This window comes from Varanus komodoensis, unplaced genomic scaffold (assembly GCF_004798865.1).
Source record: "Varanus komodoensis strain SLA01 unplaced genomic scaffold, ASM479886v1 scaffold22, whole genome shotgun sequence".
Taxonomy (NCBI): domain Eukaryota; kingdom Metazoa; phylum Chordata; class Lepidosauria; order Squamata; family Varanidae; genus Varanus; species Varanus komodoensis.
In genome coordinates, this window is record NW_025335606.1 from 17,906,607 (window position 1) to 17,926,091 (window position 19,485).

At 46.1% G+C, this 19,485-nt stretch overlaps 3 protein-coding genes across 3 annotated transcripts in view; 1 reads left to right on the forward strand and 2 right to left on the reverse strand.

The window, feature by feature from the left end:
• Positions 1-19,445, reverse strand: part of LOC123023923 (olfactory receptor 1E5-like) — a 25,166-nt gene extending 5,721 nt beyond the window's left edge. Inside the window, exon 1 of the mRNA XM_044431061.1 lies at positions 19,076-19,445. The gene's annotated coding sequence lies outside the window, so the exon portion shown is untranslated. The remainder of the gene's footprint in view (positions 1-19,075) is intronic.
• LOC123023925 (olfactory receptor 1L4-like) lies at positions 13,251-14,147 on the forward strand. Its single transcript, XM_044431062.1, has one exon. The coding sequence runs from the start codon at positions 13,251-13,253 to the stop codon at positions 14,145-14,147; it is 897 nt and encodes a 298-aa protein (XP_044286997.1).
• LOC123023926 (lysozyme C-like) overlaps positions 19,394-19,485 on the reverse strand; it is a 1,515-nt gene continuing 1,423 nt past the window's right edge. The window contains exon 3 of the mRNA XM_044431063.1: positions 19,394-19,398. Within this exon, the coding sequence (XP_044286998.1) occupies positions 19,394-19,398 (5 nt within the window). The remainder of the gene's footprint in view (positions 19,399-19,485) is intronic.

Genomic DNA, 19,485 nt, shown 5'->3' on the forward strand with positions numbered 1-19,485 from the left:
CTTGTTCCATCCTTGCAACAGTCCTGTGAGGTAGGGTTAGGCTGACAGATTATTATTAGTTTTATATTTATATGCTCAGTAGCCAAAGCTCTCTGGATGGATACAATACCACAGTTGACCAAGGCATGGACTGAGGTGCTGAATAGGTACCTACATGTCACCGCCTATGGAAGAGGGGCATATCCTCCAGTCCACTGAGCAGCTCTTGGGGTTCCTCCAGGGGGTGGGGCTTGCACTCCAAGCCACGCCCTCTGGAGAAAGCCACTCAGAGAGCCCTGGGGGTTCCCTAACTGATCACACCAACAATGGGCCCCTGCCACAACTCTGCACTGAAGGGAACAGTGGGGATGCCAGACAACAGGGTTGGGACATGCAAGGAGAGGGAGGGGCTCTTCTCCTCACATGGGGGAGTCCACCCCGTCACAGCAAAGCAGAAAGGGGGTAACATCTGGGGCAGGGCCATGCATGGGCTGGAAGACAATACAGCCCCCCACCCCAAAGCAGTTCTGCACCCCAACATGCTGCTTTTCCTCTAGCAACAATATGCTCATGACCCGGCTGCATGTAAGAAGGTAAGAGGACTTGAAAACATCCTTGTGGGATCAGAGCAAAGTCCAGGTTTCCATCCCTACTTTCTTGCAGCACAAGAAGGGACACAAAGATAATAAACAAACCAATAATACAAATTGATGTCTCTTTACTATCCACAGGCTATCAAGTTTCACTTCCAACCCCACAAAAACAGATAAACAAAACCAACTAGCAAGGAGTGGAGATGAACTTATCCCCACCAGGAATCTCAAGATTGGTGACTTATAAATCCTTTGATATTCAAATCTAAAGCCAAAACGGCTTCTTTGGAATTCTAAGCATTGATTATTAACTTGCAGTTGCCTATTTCCCAATGGACAATAGGCTCTTAAATCGCTTAAGTGGCCTCTGGGTAGGAAGTGAGGAAGGGACACAATAGAGTGATTCTTCCTTATTAAACACCCCAATTGTTGGATATGAGCCCTTCCAGGCGTGCATTTGCATTTAGACAATGGACTCCCTTTTCTGAGTCCACACAGAGAAAAATTAGGTATCAGAAGCTGTTCAAAATGGGTGCAGATCATGGGGGAATTTTCCTTGGATAGTTCACCTCTAGATTACTGTTGGAACTGCTGCTGATGATGATGGCCCCAGAGAACAAGCAGTAGTTTGGTGTTAAATTGCAGCTTGAACCCATGGCAATAGTTTGCTCAGTTTCCCTTCCCTCCCCATACTTGGAAGGAAGTGCAGAAAATCTGAGTGTTGAACAGGGATAGGCAAAGCGGTGCCTTCCAGGTATTTTGGACTAGAATTCCCATTCATACCAGTCAACTTGGCCAATGGTAGAGAATTATGGAAGCTGTAATCCAGAAGCTTTGGAAGGGGACAGGTTACCTACCCATGCTGTAGAATTCACTGCACCCACTGACTTAAGTTCTTGGCCCTCAGGCTAAGTTCATGTTCCGATCTGCCTCTAGGATTTCCTGCATCCACCAGCAAGCTGGACTCAATGCTTCTGTGGGTGTTTCCAAAAGCTCCTAGCTCTACCAGTAAAAAGACATTGAGAGCTATGTCTTTCAACTGGATCTTTTCCAATCTTAGGAAGGTTCCTTTCCTCCTTAATTGATATTTTTGAGGGGAGGGATGTGGAGTGGCAAGAAAAAAGGCAGAATGAGCAGTAGGAAACATGAAAGGATTACAAACAGAAGATGCTGTTGTCCCCAGTGTAAAATTCTGTTCATGAGACACAGATATTTCACAATTAAAACCTTGGTTGCAAATCACCCTTGGAGCAGGGTGGGCAAGCATTCTACTTTACAGAGGACTGTTTCTTTTTGATGCTCTGTCAGAAGACAGTTCTCTGTTTTGAGGGCATCTCTGCCTGAAGGGCTGTCCAGCCTCAGTCTGGTTCAAAGAGACTGAACCAGGAGAAGGGAGAGCAGGAGGGGCCTTGATGTTGCCGGTTCTCACTGAGCATCTGGCAACAGACCAAGTGGGCAGGCACCCAGCTCATATGATCACCCTCTTCCCCACTAGGGTGAGATGGACTGTTTCTAAAATAGCTCCAATTCTTCTGAGTTAGCATTGGCACATGTGTTCTTTATTCCTCTCTTTTTTGGATGATTCATTTTTTCTTTTTTCAGGGAAATTCAAAAGTGCTAACCCCAGGCTGTGGTAGCAGAGGTAGGTAAGGCCCAGGTCATGGCTGCATGGTGACATTTTTGGCCTGCACCAGTTGCCCAGTGGCAACCTAACTGAAATGGAGAGGAAGGAGTCCCTGCCCTCACTGGAGATCAGAACTTGGTGGTCAGGCTGGGAGTAGCTAGCATAAGCTAGTGACTTTAGTAGGCTGCATGCCAAAAATGCCCTCCAGTAAGAGAGCTTTTCTACACAATTCATGTTGTGCATGTGCTTGTTTATGGGGTTTTGCTTCTGTTTTTAAAAAAGTGCTTTTGACAAGTTTTGGTTTTAAGAGCAGGCAGAACGCTGCATTTAATTGTAAAAGCAAAGGAAGTGTGATTTCCTCTTGTGTATACCATTCCACTATGTCACAGCACCACCTTGTGGTTATGTCACAGAAAGTTAAGAAAGGAAATGCTTCTTGTGTGGTGCTTGGATTTCAATTCTGTGATGAAACTGAGTGTAAATACAGAGGATTATTAGCCTCATGTTGAAAAAGACAAAGTGATGGTCTTCAGTGTTTAGCATGTTCAGCAACATACACACACCCACACATGCACACATGCTCAAAGAGCTAGATGAAACAACATGATGCTGGTATATTTATTCACTTGCTTATATTCAGAAAAGTTAAGGAACTGGTGGCCCTCCAGATGTTGCTGAGTCACAGTTCCCATCTCTACCAACCACTAATCATGCTGGCTGGGGCTGATGGGAGTTGAGAGTCTAATGACATCTTGAGTGCTGCAAGCTTCCCACCCCAGGTTTATGGCATTTTCACTGTCCACCCAGCAGCACTGTAGTTTGGGCAAGATCAGAAAGCCATAAAATGCAGCATTGTAGAGACAGGATGAATTTCACAGCTTGGATAAATATACATGACATTTTAAAAGGGGGGTTAAGATGCAGAACGTTAAAATTACATGTTTGGGAAGGCCTGGAGGAATCTTTTTAAAAAACATTCTACTGGAATGGTGCTGGAATGGCCATGAAGACAAGCATCTTTGGGGAGGGCACTCCACAGTGGGAGTGCCACCACCAAAAGCCCCTCTTCCTGGTACGTACTGCTCCTGCTTGGTGTGGACTGGGCCTCTGAAATGGATCTCAAGGCCTGGGTAGAGATACATGAACGGGCAACATTTCCAGCATCTCATTTCCTAGCTATTAAGTCAGTCTTCCCAATCTGTGTCCTCCAGATTATGACTATTATGCTTATTATTTTCATTTCTGAATGGCTCAAAAGCTGAAGCTCTCTGAGAGCCATGCAACAACTAAGAACATTACAGACCACAAATGCAGGTAATAAAATACAGCATAACATTTCAATATGTGAAATTTAAAAGCATTTAAACAGCTAAAGACAATTCAAGAAAAATGAGAGACAGCCACCATAAATGCCCCCACCACCTGCCAGCATTAGGCTTTTCAGGGTGGAGCCTGGACAAGAGCCCATCAGGGCCCTGTCCCCCCGCAGCACCAGCAAGTCTGCTCCCTCATGGCTGTCACCAGCTGCCATTGCTCCTCATTGCTTCTGCTTGCTTGATAGGTAGGGAGAAAACAAGTGGGAGCATCTCTGGCTTGTCCTTACCACCATCATTGCCTGGGCCAGTCCAAGAGGCAGGTGAAGAAGCAGGTTGCTTTCGATGGTGAGAAGCAGCACATCTAGGGGGTCTTGCTGCTGGGGTTTGGGCCCTTGGCAGGTGCCTGAGCATACCTGCCCTTGACACTAGCCCTGCTCCTGAAAAACTGCCCAGTTTGGGGTGCCTATCAAAACATTCTACCAAAAGGAACATTTGACCCAATCAACTTCTCAGGAGCTTGTTCTTTCTACAGATGACTCTTCTGATAGCTCCTTTGATCTCATTATTCCTGAGGCTGTAGATGAAGGGGTTCAACAGGGGGGTAACGATGGTGTACATGATGGCAACCAGTGTGTCCTTCCCACCTGCCTTCCTGCAGGGAGGCTGGGTGTAGACCCCGATGAGGGTGCTGCAGAACAAAAAAACCACAGTTAGCTGGGATGCACAAGTGGAGAAGGCCTTCAGCTTTCTGGCAGCAGAGGACACCTTCAGCAGTGTAGAAAATGCAAACATAGGAGACCACAATGAGCAGAAACGGGGCCGAGATGTTCATCAGGCCTTCGCTCATCACTAATGCCTGAAGGGGCTTTGTGTCGGAGCAGGAAATTCTCATCAGGGGCTGGATGTCACAGAAGAAGTGGGGGACCTTCCTCATTTTACAGAAGTTAAGGCAGGATGCCAGCACTGTGTACGTCAAGGACTGGATGTTAGATACAGCCCACGAGACAGCTGCCATCAGGAGGCAGTGCTTGGGGCTCATCAAGGTGGCATAATGCAGAGGTGGCAGATGGCCACATATCAGTCATAAGCCATCAATGCCAGCAGGAAACTGTCAGCATTGGTGAAAGCGAAGAAGAAGAACATCTGAGCAAAGCATCCACTGTAGGAGATTGCGGTGGACTGGGACAGCAAAGCCAGCAGCTTTGTTGGCATGGTGGCAGATGCAAAGCCGAGGTCAGCAAGGAAAAGATAGCTGAGGAAGAAGTACATGGGGGAATGGAGGAGGCCAGGGTCTGGGCGGATTAGCAGGACAATAAGTAAATTCCCCAGCAGGGTCAGAAGGTATGCAAAGAAAAGCACGGAAAGGAGTCCCTGCAGCTCTGGGCAGCTGGTAATGCTGAGAAAGGTGAACCCTGAGATTGTGGTTTCATTGCTCTGCTCCATGGCTCTGCTGGGAAAGGAATGAGGAAGTAGAGTCAGTTGGGCTGGTCTCTCAGTTCACTCATGTCCCCAGCATCTGAAGACAGAAAAACGCTGGACAGTCAGTAGCAGGTCAGAAAACCCTGGACAGTCAGTAGCAATTGTACTTATGAACTGTGAACTGCCCAGATAGCTTCAGCTATTGGCTGGCATAGAAATGAAATTAATAATGATAAATGCTGGGCTAAGTGCAAGAAGGGGCTGACTTGGTCTAAGACATTGTTCCCTATCTCTATGTACACTACAAGACTTGGACTGCGGGTGGGGGGGAATTCAGGAATTGAGTGGAATAGATGAATTTGGGGAGAAGCGATGCTTTCTCCAAAAATTCTCTGGGCTGCTTTCCCAAGTAGTGGGGCAGAACCCTGGGCTACTCCAGTAAGTTGAGAGACAATAAAAGACGCACACCTGTTGCGATGGAAGTGATTTACTAGGACTAGACCCACGTGTGACGGAGACTGTTTTGACCCCAGGGCCTATGGGATATGCAGTGGCTACAGCCTCTGCTGGGTTTGGAAAACCCATGTTCAAATCTCAGTTCAGCCCTTAGGTGAGGCACTAACTTTTCAAGTTAACCTGCCTCACCAGGAAGCTGGGAGGATAAATGCACCCAGCAGCAAGTTAAGACTGAGAGGTCTTATTAGGTCCCTTCCAGCTCTGCTATCCTACGATTCTAACTCCTCATGTGTTGCCTTGAGCTGTAAGTGGTGATGGACTTAGAAACAAACAGCTGAAGAACAAGTGGCGCAAACCAGGGAAATTGCCCAAGAAGATGATGGGACATAACTGGTGAGAGACTCAAGTTCCAGTTCACGAGAAACCCTCAGATTCCAAGTTGCACTAAACATTAGCACCGGGTGTTGGCTGAAATTCAGAGGCACAACCTGCAGGTGAAGGGAGGTGGAAAAAGGATAATCAGATCACTTTGTTATGGTAGAAACTCCAAAACTGAAAACCTCAGATGAGGACAGAGTCTGTCTCTCCCATCCACCCTTCTTCGCTTTAAACCAAACCCTTGTGGTACATGAACGAGACATTCAGAACCCACCGCAGAAGCCCTGCTTGGGATTTTCTGCTGCGAGGCATCAGCTGAGAAGCTGTTGACCCCTTCCTGCCTTCTAGAAGTCTTCCAGGCTGGGAGCAAAGATTTCTGTAGCTCTCTGGGAGAAGAGCAGCCCTGCAAGCAAGCTGCCAGGAGGGATTTCAGTGGAGCATGATCTCCACAGGGAATGGAAGCTGCAGAGTGCAGAGTGTATGGTGCAGAGCTTTAAAATCTTAACTCTTTCCTTGACTAAGGTCCAGAGGCTACGTCCCGTGTGACTGCTTGGAATTTTTCTGTCTCGCACCACAATTTCCTGCTCAGAGTTATCTTGCCATCCTGTGCCACCTAGAAGTCATGTCACACATTACACCAAGGTCAGGAGTTGTCTCAAGCAGTGACAACGGCCAGTTCTGTCTCCCAGACATGTTTGTTTTCTTCCAAGTTTACATTTTATACAATATTTGGAGTGAGATCTAGTGCAAGGCAAGGCAGAAAAAGCGGCTGAAGCAGCCCAATGCTTGGTCACCAAAGATAGAAAAGACTTTGTAGTTCATTTGACTTTTCCCTTGTATGCCTTTTCATCCTCCCTAGCAGATTTTGTGTGTGACGTGGAGGACAGCAGAAGGCAGAGAGAGGTGGGAAAGTCCTCTTGCATTTGCAGGCTTCGGCTACCATGACGTTGGATTATTTACTGGTTCGTTCTATGAATATTAGTTTTACCTATCATTTTAGCTTGTAATTTGGTTGATTATTTATATTATTGGTTTATGGCTTGTAATCTCCCCTGTCAGGTTTTTTTGGGGGGTGGGGTGGGATTAGCTTATTGTTGATTCATTTATTATTTAGTTATTTTATATATTTTAACATGTTTATTTTATTCTAATTGTTGTTCATTTTATTAGTATTAACTTAATTATATTATTGTTTTTATTCTAATTAATTTTATTGATTGTATGTAAGCCTCCTAGAGAGCCTATGGCTAATTGGGGGGTATACAAATTCAATGAATGAATGAATGAATTATAATAATTACGATATCACAATCATAATAATAATTATTAAAATAATTATTATCACATTATATTGCATATATGTCCTACTATTTATCCTCTTGAATGAAAGCCATGGTGGCTTACATAGCTCCATTTTATGCTTACAACAACAGCCCTGTGAGGTAGGCTGGGCTGAGTGTGGCTGGCCCAAAGCCACCCAGTGAGCTTTGTGGCCCAATTAGGACTAGAACCTGGCTTTCTTGGGTCCGCAGTTCAGCACTGTCACCACTACACTGCATGTTATGTGATCCTTCACTTGTCTGACTGAGGACGGGCTCTCTCTCCCCCCCTCTCTCTTGCTCCCTCTCTCTTTCATATTTAGAGAGTGGACCTGGTTTCACAGGGATTAGAATAGCCCCTAGATTGATACAGAGAAGTGCTCAAGGAAACCTATGTAGCTGCTGAAGACCTGGGTGCCTCTGCCCATCCTGTCTGAATAAATCCATGCCTGCAGGCATCCCTATAGCCCCCTGTGGGACTCCACCCTATAGAACCCCCTATAGGGGGTTGGACCCAATGGTCTCATGGCCCCTTCCAACTCTACTATTCTAGATTCTATGATTCTATGATTCAGATTCTGCAGAGGGGTCTGTACACTCCATTTCCCCAAGGAAATGATGACAGGGGTTGGCAGGGGTTCTCTCACGCCCGCTGGCCTCCATTTTTGAGACCTCATGGAGAACAGGTGAAGTTCCAGAGGACTGGAGGGTGGCATCAGTGGTCCCAATTTTCAAAAAGGGTAATAGAAAGACATGGGGAATTATAGACCGGTTAGCCTTATGTCCGTTGTAGGAAAAACAATGGAAAGGCTCATAATAGAGAGAAATCTAATGATGCTAGATAGGGAAGGGAGGCTGGCAGCCACACAACATGGCTTCCGCAAAAACAGGTCCTGCCAGACAAACCTTGTGGAATTCCATGACAAGGTTTTGAGATGGCTAGATGGAGGGGATGCAGTGGATGTGGTATACCTGGATTTCAGCAAGGCCTTTGACAAAGTGCCCCATGATATCCTGGTGGAGAAACTGAGGAGTTTTGGGATACACCAAAGCACTGTCCGGTGGATTAGGGCATGGTTGACTGACCGAAAGCAGAAGGCAACCATTAGTGGGGAATCATCGGGATGGCGGCCAGTAACAAGCGGGGTCCCCCAGGGTTCTGTCCTGGGGCCGATCCTGTTTAATCTTTTCATTAACGACATGGAAGTAGGGGTGAACAGTCTGCTGATCAAATTCACAGATGACACTAAAACTGGAGCAGTGGCCACAACTGAGGAGCAGGTACTCCAGATCAAAAAGGATCTGGACAGACTATGGAAGTGGGCAGGAGACAACAGGATGGCGTTCAATGTGGATAAGTGCAAGGTCTTGGGGCATAGGAATGGGTGTCATACGTACAAGTTAGGGGACAAGTGGCTGGAAAGCAGCACTTGTGAAAGGGACCTCGGGGTGCTGGTTGACTGCAGGCTAAACATGAGTCAGCAGTGTGATGTGGTGATCAAGAGGGCAAATGCCACCCTTGATTGCATAGCAAGAAGTGTGGCTTCTAGATCGAGAGAGGTATTACTACCACTCTATACGACTCTGGTGCGCCTGCAACTGGAGTATTGCACTCAGTTTTGGGCCCCTCATTACAGAAAGGATTTAGCCAGGTTGGAGTCAGTGCAGCGTAGGGCCACAAGGTTGGTGGCCGGTTTGCAGGGGATGCCATATGAGCGAGACTGAGGGAACTGGGTCTCTTCAGCCTGGAGAAGAGGAGACTCAGAGGGGATATGTTGGCGACATACAGGTATGTGAGGGGATGTCACACGGTGGTGGGTAGAGACCTGTTCTCCCTTGCAGAGGAAGGCAGGACGTGCTCCAACGGAGCAAAGCTCCGGGAACCAAGGTTCCATTTGGATGCCAGGAAGCACTTCCTGACAGTCAGGACCCCGAGGGTGTGGAATGGGCTTCCAGGAGAGGTCGTTGAGGCCCCATTGGTGCGGGTGTTCAAGGATAGGCTGGACATCCACATGGTGGGCATGTCGTGAGTGGAGCCGGCTGGAGCCAGGGGTCAGACTAGATGGCCCAGGAGACCCCTTCTGACTCACTCTGTTTCTATGTTTCTATGACTGTAAGGATGAACAAGGCTGAACAGTCCCAACATTTTGGTCAGCGGTGGGAGAAAAGATGCTTGTGGTGGAACCATGTTGCCAATCAACACCTCAATGCCAGGTTCAGGGGGAATATCCTGGGATGTGCCCCAGTGCTTTTCAGCACCCTTGTGGAAATGGTTGCTGAAGCAACGATGGCATCGGGATGATGCTAAATGGGGCAAGCATCATACAGCTGCTGTGGAGAACTGATGCAAAGGGGGACTTTCCACAAAATGCACTCCTGTGCAAGCTCACCCTGGAACCCACCCTGCAGCCTCACTGTGGCAAGACCACCATGAGGGGGAGAAGGGCCTGTCTGCTATGGGTCCCATTTCTTTTGTTTTTCCTCTAAGGGGTACAGTAGAACCACGGAGTCTCACATCTATTTCTGGGTTTACTCTGCAGGAGCTTTTCAGACAGAAAGAGCATGAGGCTTAAGTTGCACCTTCCTGCTCACCATGTATTTGGGCAACTCCTGGGCAAATTGTCCATCACCTGTCTGTTTCCATTGTGACATTCGCCTCTTCCACACTTTGATGCTGCCTCTTCCTTGTTTACGAGGGCATTGCCTCCGTGCCTGTTGCCAGGATGCTGCGCTGCCCTCCTTGGAACAAGATCATTTCCTACAGCAGCTGCTGCTCTGAGATGTATTTCCTATTGACTTTTGGAAGCAACGGCAACTGTCTGCTTGCCTCAGTCCACAGTCACTGCCTGGCCATCTGCCCAACCCTGGACACCACAAATGCTGCTGCATGGGAGCTGGATTTTGGCCCTTCCTTGCCCCATGTCCTAAGAACTTTTGCACTCAGTTCAGAGGTTTCCTAGTCACAGTCTCCCCCCACTAGGATGAGAACTATGGTATTGCTATTAAAATTATAGCAATTCCTAAGAACCTTGCATGCACATGTGTGTCCTCACTTTTTGTGAAGTTGTGAGAAGCTGAATTCTTTCTTTCCTTCTTTCCATACCATCCAATAGCCAGAATTATCTGAGAGGTGAAAAGCAATGAATACAGTAAAATAGAATATAAAAATATACAATTATACTACACATTTAAGACCAAATTTAAATGGCTGTGATTAGTGCACACTACTATGCCTGCTAAAAACAAGCAATACCTCCCACCCCATGTGCTATTTGGAGTTGGTAAATGTCTTGGCAAAGATGGGCAGTCCTGGTACTGAGTAGTACAGCTGGGATGGGATGGACCTTAACGGAAACATTACTCTATAATTTGGGGACTATCAGAGAAAAGGCCCTCAGTTTATGGAATAATTTGTTTTTATCTGTCTTCAGTGTAGAAGATACAGGACCAATACCTGTGCCTGAACAGATTCTTTCAGGGATGGAGTGGGAGGAGCTGAGGCAAATACTGGTGACAAATGTTGATGTTTTCAGTGATATTGACTTGATTCTCTGCAATCTCGTCATCCTCCTGTACACCATTATCATCCAATGGTCCTGCTACCTCCCAGCTGGTTTCCTGCCTGTGATATATTTTAACAATTCTTTCTTGTTAGCCTTGATGTGATTAGTAATATGCTTTTCAAAATCTGGAATTGTTTAGCTTATTGAAATTGTGGCAGAGGGAAGACATGATAGAAGCTTACAAAATCATGCATGGTGCAGAGAAAGCAGATTAGGAGGCCTCTCTCTCTCTTTCCCTATCATAATTCTAGAATCCCAGATAGATGAGTGGCGAGAGATTCAGGACAGATAAAAGGAAGTGCATCTCATAGGATAACTGCACAGACAGTTCTATCTGAGGCAGCTCCTAAGTACCCTCAAGGAAGGCTTGGGATGTCATTTGCAAGTGAGTGGCCTTCAGAGCAGTGGCTGTTGACAGACAGCCAGCATAGCAAAGCTTCTCTGTGCCCTGTACCTGCCTCTGTGGACTTCCCTGATGCTGCACTCTCAACAGACTAATACGAAGCAGGTATTCAGGAAGAATCAGACTGTTCTCCCAGGTCAGAGCCTTGCTTTTTCTTGAGGTTCATTTAAAGGTAAAGGTTTCCCCTTGACATTAAGTCCAGTCATGCCTGACTCTAGGGAGCGGTTCTCAGCTCTGTTTCCTAGCCGAGGGAGCCAGCGTTTGTCTGCAGACAGTCTCCATGGTCATGTGGCTGGCATGACTAAGCACCAAAGTGCACGAAACGTTTCACCTTCCCACCAAAGTGGTACCTTTTTATCTACTTGCATTTGCATGCTTTCGAACTGCAAGGTTGGCAGGAGCTGGGATGGAGCAACAGGAACTCCGAACCGGAGTTGATCTGAACCAGTTGATCTGAAGCGGTTGATCCGAACCGGCGACCTTTCGATCAACCAGCCAAGCAGCACAGTGGTTTAAACCACTGCGCCACCTGCAGGAAAGTATAAATCCCAAGATGAGGAAAATGCTTTGATGAAAACTCTCACATGCATCCAACCTCGCCTGCTGCTCCCTCTGGAGACAATCCTTCAACCCAGTTGAAGTAGACCCAAGCTTTCTGCATCTGGTAGTGGCCTAACTGCAAGTACACATGCACCTGCATTTCTATGCCTCAACAACAAAAAGTGTTTGCTGCCTGGAAGAATCAAGGAAAAAGAAAGAGGCTGCTGATATGTTAGAGGAAAGGAACAGATTTGTTTTATTTATCTCAAAAAATTCTATCACTGAAGATGACCTCCAAACTATGTTTATAAGATTATAAAACCAATATAATAGTAAAATTAAATAGGGAAATAAAAAGTATTAAAACAGCAAATAAAAATGACAATCAATTGAGAATTAAATTTGCTATTTTAAAATTACAAATTCTCTTTTGTATGGCCAGATGAACAGGAATGTTATAATTCAGAACCAAAAAGAAAACAGATGTGGTAATTTGGGTACAAGATGATGACTGCTTTTGATGGGAACAGAGTATATTAGCTCGTTTATATGTCCTGTCCACATATACACTGAAGTGAAGCTTCACCTCAAACACAGACATTTACAGCTGAGTAAACATGCTTGAGAATAGCGCTGTTGTAGGATTCCTCATCCCTTGCTTCAGAAACAGGTAGTTTAAGGAATTTGCCTCATTTCTCTGTGAAATTAGCATTGCCGTTCATCAATGGTAATGAGAAATCTGGAGTTCTTTTGCTTGCCTCTGCTAAAGATTTGTCTCCACCCAGCTTTTAATCTCATTTCTTTGAGTGGATTGCAAACTCAGGATCTGTGAAACTTTTGACTCATCAGCATGGTGTCTCCTAATCAGGTGAGTCCCGAATGTATCTTCATTTTTAGCTCTTTATTTTGTGATTCTTCTTTGCACCTACATTACCCTCTTTAGCCTCTGCCGAAGGAATGTCATTTATCATGGAGTCAGTGTGGCATACTGGTGAGAGTGTTGGACTGAGAGCCTGGGAGATCCGGGTTCTAGTCCCCACTCGGCCACGGAGTTCATGGGGTGACTTTGGGCCAGTCACTCAGCCTAACCCCCCTCACTGCTTTGTTGTGAGGACAAAAACAGAGAGGAGGAGGATTATGGTCATCTTGGGCTTCTTGCAATGAAAAGGCAGCATATAAAAATAATTACTAAATATAACATAAATGATGTTGATGTATCCCATTCTTCCATTGGAAATCTGAATGTGGATCATGTGGGAAGCTTTTGGCCCAGTTGACATCATAGGGGCAACCATGTTTTTTTGCCCAGGTGCCCAGGAAGAAAGCGCCTAATGCTTGCACCAAAAGAGTTATGCAGAGGAGGGGACCTGAACTCTCTCTTTACTCCATCACTCTCTCATGTTCAGAGGACAATATTTGCAGGTGTCCATCATTTAAAGAGGTGTCCAGTGCAAGTCTGGGATCATGTCAAAGGACCATAAGAAGAAGGTAAGGAAAGGTTTAGTATTGTTGACAGCTCAGTTGTCAGACAGCATAAAAGATACCATCCTGGTCATGGTCTTAAGTTTAATAGTAAGATGTCTTATGTTTCTATTTATACTATACTTACTATTCGTAAATAGTAAGTATATTACTATTCGCATCCTCCTCATGTACCTGCATGACACTCCTGGGCAACCTGCTGATCATCCTGCTTATCCGCCACGATGTCCACCTCTACTGCTCCCCCATGAATTTTTTCCTCAGCCACCTCTCCTTGGCTCATATTGGCTCTCACTCCTTCACAGTTCCCAAGATGCTGCAGAACCTACTAACTCACCCCAAGCACATATCCTACGGGGGCTGCTTGGCTCAAATGTTATTTTTCCTGGGCTTTGGAAACACAGAAAGTTTTCTCTTGACCTCTATGGCATTTGATCACTATGTGGCCATCTGCCTCCCACTGTGTTATACCCTACTGATGAGTCAGAGACATTGCCTCCTGCTGGCCATGGGCTGCTGGCTCCTGGACTTTCTCCACTCCCTGCTCTACACCCTGATGATGGCTTTCCTCTCCTGTGCCTCCCGGGAGATCCCGCACTTCTGCGACCTCCACCTTTTAATCAAGTTCTCCTGCTCAGACACCTCAGCCATTCAGATGACAACTCTCACCAAAGGAAATGTGACTATGGTGGGCCCGTTCACCATCACGCTTCTCTCCTACATCCTCATTTTCTGCAGGGTTATCAAGATCCCATCAGCTGCTGGAAAACGCAAGGCCTTTTCCACCTGCAGTGCTCACCTTGCCACTGTCATCCTGTTCTTTGGAACAGTGATAGCGGTGTATGTCCGTCCCTCCTCCACCTACTCTGGTGCCAAGGTCAGGGTGATGTCCGTGGCCTACACAGCTGTGACTCCCATGCTTAACCCCTTCATCTACACACTGAGGAACATCATGATGCAGCAGTCTCTGCGGAAATGCATCAGGGTTAAATCTGCGTGCCGGGAAACCTTGACTTCCCCAGGCTTCTTTAATTTCAGTCAAGTAATCCTGATGGTCAAGAGACTCATCCTTTAAAGCTGTTATGGAATTTGGAATTTGAACAATCCATCCATCTGAGAACAGTCTATTGCAACCATGGCAGAAAAATGATTTGCTTAACTTTGGGGTGGAAGCACTGCAAATTTCATATTAGAATTGTCCTGGTACAACAAAAATATATTTTAACATGTCTTGCTGAATTTGATGTTCTTTAGAGAGACTTAATAAGTTTGCATCCTGCATCGTCAGTATTACTTATAGTGGACTGTTGCCAATTTAGTCTTTCTGAGAATAGATTCATTGAAATGAATGGGATTTAAGTCACTCCAATTCATTTCAATGGGTTCACTCTTAGTGGGCTGAAGTTGGGTACAAACCATCATGATCATGTCAAGGCACCATCTGACAATTAAAGAGTTGGGAAGTTTTCCTAAATGAGGCTTTACATCTGCTCTTTCTGCTTCCTGCTTCCTTACACAGTTAAGGTTGGAGCTTTAAATGGATTATTTTCCTTTCCTTTCTTGCTATCTAACCCCTAGGTGACACTGGTGTACTGAAATAATGCAGCTTCATTAGTGGCAGCTAATGCTCCATCCCCACACCCCTGAAATTGCTTTTAGCAACCAGAAGGGAAACTGAGTGGTGACAACCTCATCTGAATATGGTGAGTGAGGAATGATGAACACACACAATTAAAGGCTCATTTAGAGAAGCTTCTGTTCCCATGTGCTGCCTTCCAGACTAATAAATGCAGGAAACAAGAACTGGACAGAATTAAGGAATACCAGGCAAGTACCCCTGAGTTACCATTTGAGCCCCACCATTATTCCCAGCCCTGGGTGCTCAAGTCAGCTTGAAGCCGGGCCTCCAGCACTTTAGCTACCAGTTGTGGTTAAGTTCCATGCCAGCCCATGGGACAGGCTAGTGGCAATCAACTTAAGCCCCCCTGCTTTCAGTGGGGCACAGCCATTATTGCATTCAGAGAACTGGGGCTCATATTTTCTGACCACCCTCAGGTATGTTGTGGGATTAGGGCTAGCAGTATGGTATGGAAAAGTGCTTCATGCTCTCATAATAACAGAACCCATGTTCCGGCCATGAAGCTCATCAGGGAGAGGAAAACATGCTTGCACATGCTCTTCTTCTCCCCGCTGCTGATGTGGGTTCAGTTGCTGCGATACCTTGCCCTGCAGGGCAGCTGCTACCTGGGCAGGTAGATTTGCCCTCTGCTTCTGGCCTGAAGATGTCCCTGGAACGGTGTGCTGACCCAGTGTGCTTCTGGTTTCTGAAACCAATGCCAGCAGATGGGAATTACAGCAATTTTTGCTGGGAGGTGTTTGGAAAATCCAAATAATTCATAAAATAAGAAGAGGGAAGGATCCTTTGAATGCTGTCTGGTCTTAAGCACAGTGCCCGGCTCCCATTTCCAGAAAAGCCTGGAAGCTGTTCAGCCCAACCTCTCCTCCCAATCATGAAGGGAATCTCCCATATCTGAAAGTGATTCCAGTATTTCATTCAGTCTCAGGCTTTTGATACATAGTCTCATGCTAATCCTATTTGGTATGCGGCCAAATGTTATTAAATGTTGCAAAGATAATCCTCTGCAGAATGCCGAAGGTGGCTCCCAGTTGAAACCCTGGCATGGGCATGCTCCTGCAGGGAAGACGGGTACAATCTTGGCCATCTCCACGCCCCCCCAACCAGCACGATCGCAGTCATCTCCCCCCGCACCCTCTAAGTGAGGAGATGGCCAGGATCGCAGTTGCGTTTGTGCAGAAAAGACGGGCGCAGCACAGCACAGCCGTGATCATGCATGTGTTCCCTGCACGAACGCGACTGTGATCGTGGCCATCTCCCCACTCGCGGTGTGGGGGAAATGGCTGTGATCTTGGTCGCCACCCAAAGCGGAGTTGGTGACCCAAATCAAAATTTTCATGAAATTTTTGTTCATGACCCAAGGCATTTGTGACCCAAGATGTTCGTGAGCCAAGGTACCACTGTACTTGCTGTATGCCCCTCCGCAGATCTCGCACATTGTTTTGGTGTACGAATACTTTATGTGCCAATTACTTCCTCATCGTCTGCCCTGCAGCATACCTCTACCCAACAGTGCTGTTCATGAAGGTTTGTCTCTGCAGAGGGTTTCCTGGGTGTTCTCACCAATAAAACTGCTGAGGTAAATAACATAAATGTCTCCCTGTGGATCTAAGCATACATGCTCACAGGCTGCATATGCTGGAGTCCCTGAGAGAGGAAGGAGCTAAAGCCTGCCTGGGAATTTTATTGTGGCCATCAACTCCAGAGAAAAGGAGAGAAGCTGGTGAGTTGGACTTTCTCCTGTATTGCACCTGAACTACAGAACACGTTTTGCAAAAACTGCAATTTACACTCCTTGCCCTTTAGGAATGGTGTGAAGAAACATATTTTCACTTGTCCTTTGAAAATGTATAGTGCAGGGGTCGGCAACCTTTAACACTCAAAGAGTCATTTGGACCCATTTCCCACACAAAAGAAAACACCAGGAGCTGCAAAACCCTTTTGACATCTAAAATGAAGATAACACTGCATATATCATTTTTTACCTTAATGCTATGTATATCTTCATTATGATTTAGCTGCAGCTCTTGTTCAGTCACTAAAAACTGTTAATTTTAATCTTACATTATAAACTAGTAGGATTCCTTTCATATATTTTGAATAGGAGAACAGCTTCCTGAAGAGTCAAAGTCAGTGCTAAAGGGCTGCATGCATTAATCAGCAAACCCATAAGTTTGTCAGCAGTAAAAGCAAATGAATCTACCCACGTATCATTAAACGTTTGGTTTTCTTCAGAAACTTTTCTTTTCTTCTATTTATCCATGGTTGGCCTACCAGGGGAAGTCACAGATATAGGTGTGTTTAGTGACTGATTAGCAGATAAACAGTCAAGTGATGTGAATTGTGACAGGTCAAAAGCGCAGCTTTTATCATTCAGAGGAAGGAGATTACATTTGGACAAAGAGAATCTTTTCAGCATCTTTTTGTGTAACATGAGAGCCTGCAGGAAGCACAATAGCAGAGGAATGTAGCTATTTACTTAAACAGCTAGCAGGGCATTCCTGACTGGATGCCTCATCATCACCTATTGGTATTTTGTAACTCGGAGCCTCGGTCGCAGATCAGGCGGCTGTGCCGGTACGTGTTTTGAGTGACGGAGCCGCAGCAGAGGGATTCAAGAGCCATGTGCGGCTCCGGAGCCGCTGGTTGCTGACCCCTGGTATAGTGTTACCTCTTTTTCTTTTGTTAAGGTTTCATTATCTTAAATGTTGGCATGTCACCTTGGCAGGTTTCAAGCAGATTAGGTGATATCTAAATATAAATTGCAAAGTCATCCATAAATAATTGCTTCCTGGAATGGGACTCCTTCACAGCTCCATTTATTTAACTTGGGCTTCAATGTTATGCCCACCTAGAGCAAAATCAACACAAGCATCTGGGAGTCCCACGTGGAGAAAACCTTGTGCTCCCCAGCAGCAGGAGATGCATGCACAGGAGATGTCAGTCAGCACCAATGGCCCCAGGACATCCACCAGCCCTTCACTCTTCAGCAGCCCTTGCACTGCATGGGTGTCAGAGCAAGAGATATCCAGAAAGAGGGTAAACGGCAGAGAAGAAATGTGAGATCTCCCTTTGTTCCCAGTTGGAAGTGTGAGGCATCAAAAAGGTATAAAGTGAAGCAGTGACACAGCTGCCAGAGGGAGGCAACACTTGTGCTTCATCGGGAAGAATGGTGTAGTGCTCACAGGCTGTGGAAGAGAGCAGGAAACTGCCTGAATTGCCAAATGTCATGCAGAAGAACATCTGAACCAGGCAGCCATGGACCCATCTGTAGGCACTGCAGACCTTTCCTCCTTCCTGTGCTGGGCACATGCCCTGGGGCTGTGCCAGTGCTGAAGAGCCACCACAGCTGGTGATGGCTAAGGACCATTGCTCTGGGCTAGGCATCCAACAAGTCCTGGTTTAATCACCGATAGAGAAAGAATGGGGAAACAGGCAATGGAGAAAAGGTCTGTTCCTTGTGGCGCTGGGGAGACCCCACACTTACAGTAGAAAAGCCTGGCCTAAATGGACTGGCCTGAATACTCTGTGGAAGGGTTCCTTGTTATATAGTAGAATTGTGCATTCTGAACCTTTATTTTTAAAAGAGCAGTTAGCTAGCCCCTATGGTAGGAAAGACACGCTGAAACTATATGGGCTGTGCTTGATGTCATTTCAGATATATAATCTTTTAAGAAATAAGATTTTTGAAATGAAGGCTTTCAGGCTGGACATCCACATGGTGGGCATGTCGTGAGCGGAGCCGGCTGGTGCCAGAAGTCAGACTAGATGGCCCGGGAGACCCCTTCTGACTCGCTCTGTTTCTATGTTTTGTTAGATTAGGAAAGAGACTACAGTGCCCTTCATCGCTCCTATTCTGCCTCATGATGAACAAAAGAAATTATGTTAGCTCGTAAAAATTCAGGAATCAAATTGCACATGCACACAGATGAGAACCTACTCTCCCAAAACTTCTGCTTAATATGTGCAATTTCCAAAGGTCACAGAATCTCACTTAGTGGAGAATCTGAGTTAGTGTAATGCAAAATTCTGTCTTTGAAAAAGTCTCATTCATAGAGTCTTCTTAGTATCTCCATCTTTGATTCCTCCCCAAGTATGTCATTTCTCTCACTCACAATTCCCCTTCTGTTGAGATCCATCCTACCACCCTCTATTCAGGAGTGGAAAACCAAGAACCCCAAATGACAGGGAGAAAACAAAACAAGCAATGGCATATTATGCATTCTGTTTATTTTGAGACATCATCAATTGGACTAGGCGGTCTCTGGTTCTTGGCAATTATGCAAACTCTGGACTGTCCTTCTTGGAACATGAGGCTAAACTAATCCTTCATCCACCACTTCATGCAGAGGGAGCAGAAGCATTACCTGAGGGGGAGCTGTCCGTGCACAGCACCCTTTGCCTTAGACAGCCCTTTTTAATTGTGATGTCTGTTGCTGAGGCGAAGAAGAGGCCTTGTCTGTGCCATCACCTTCCTCCCCAGCTCAGTAGTCTGCAAACAGCCTGCTTCCAGCACTGCCATCTTAAGACTCTTAGGCCCCTCTGGAGTGCTGTGTCCAGTTCTGGGCACCATGCTTCAAGAAGGATGCAGACAAAATGGAAAACGTTCAGAGGAGGGCAATACGGATGACCAAGGGACTGGAAACAAAGCCCTGTATGGACAGATTGAAAGAGCTAGGCATGGCTTAGCCTTGAGAGGACAAGAATGAGGGGAGAGATGATCGCAGTCGTAAAGTTCTTGAAAGGCTGTCTCACAGAAGTGGAACAGGATCTCTTA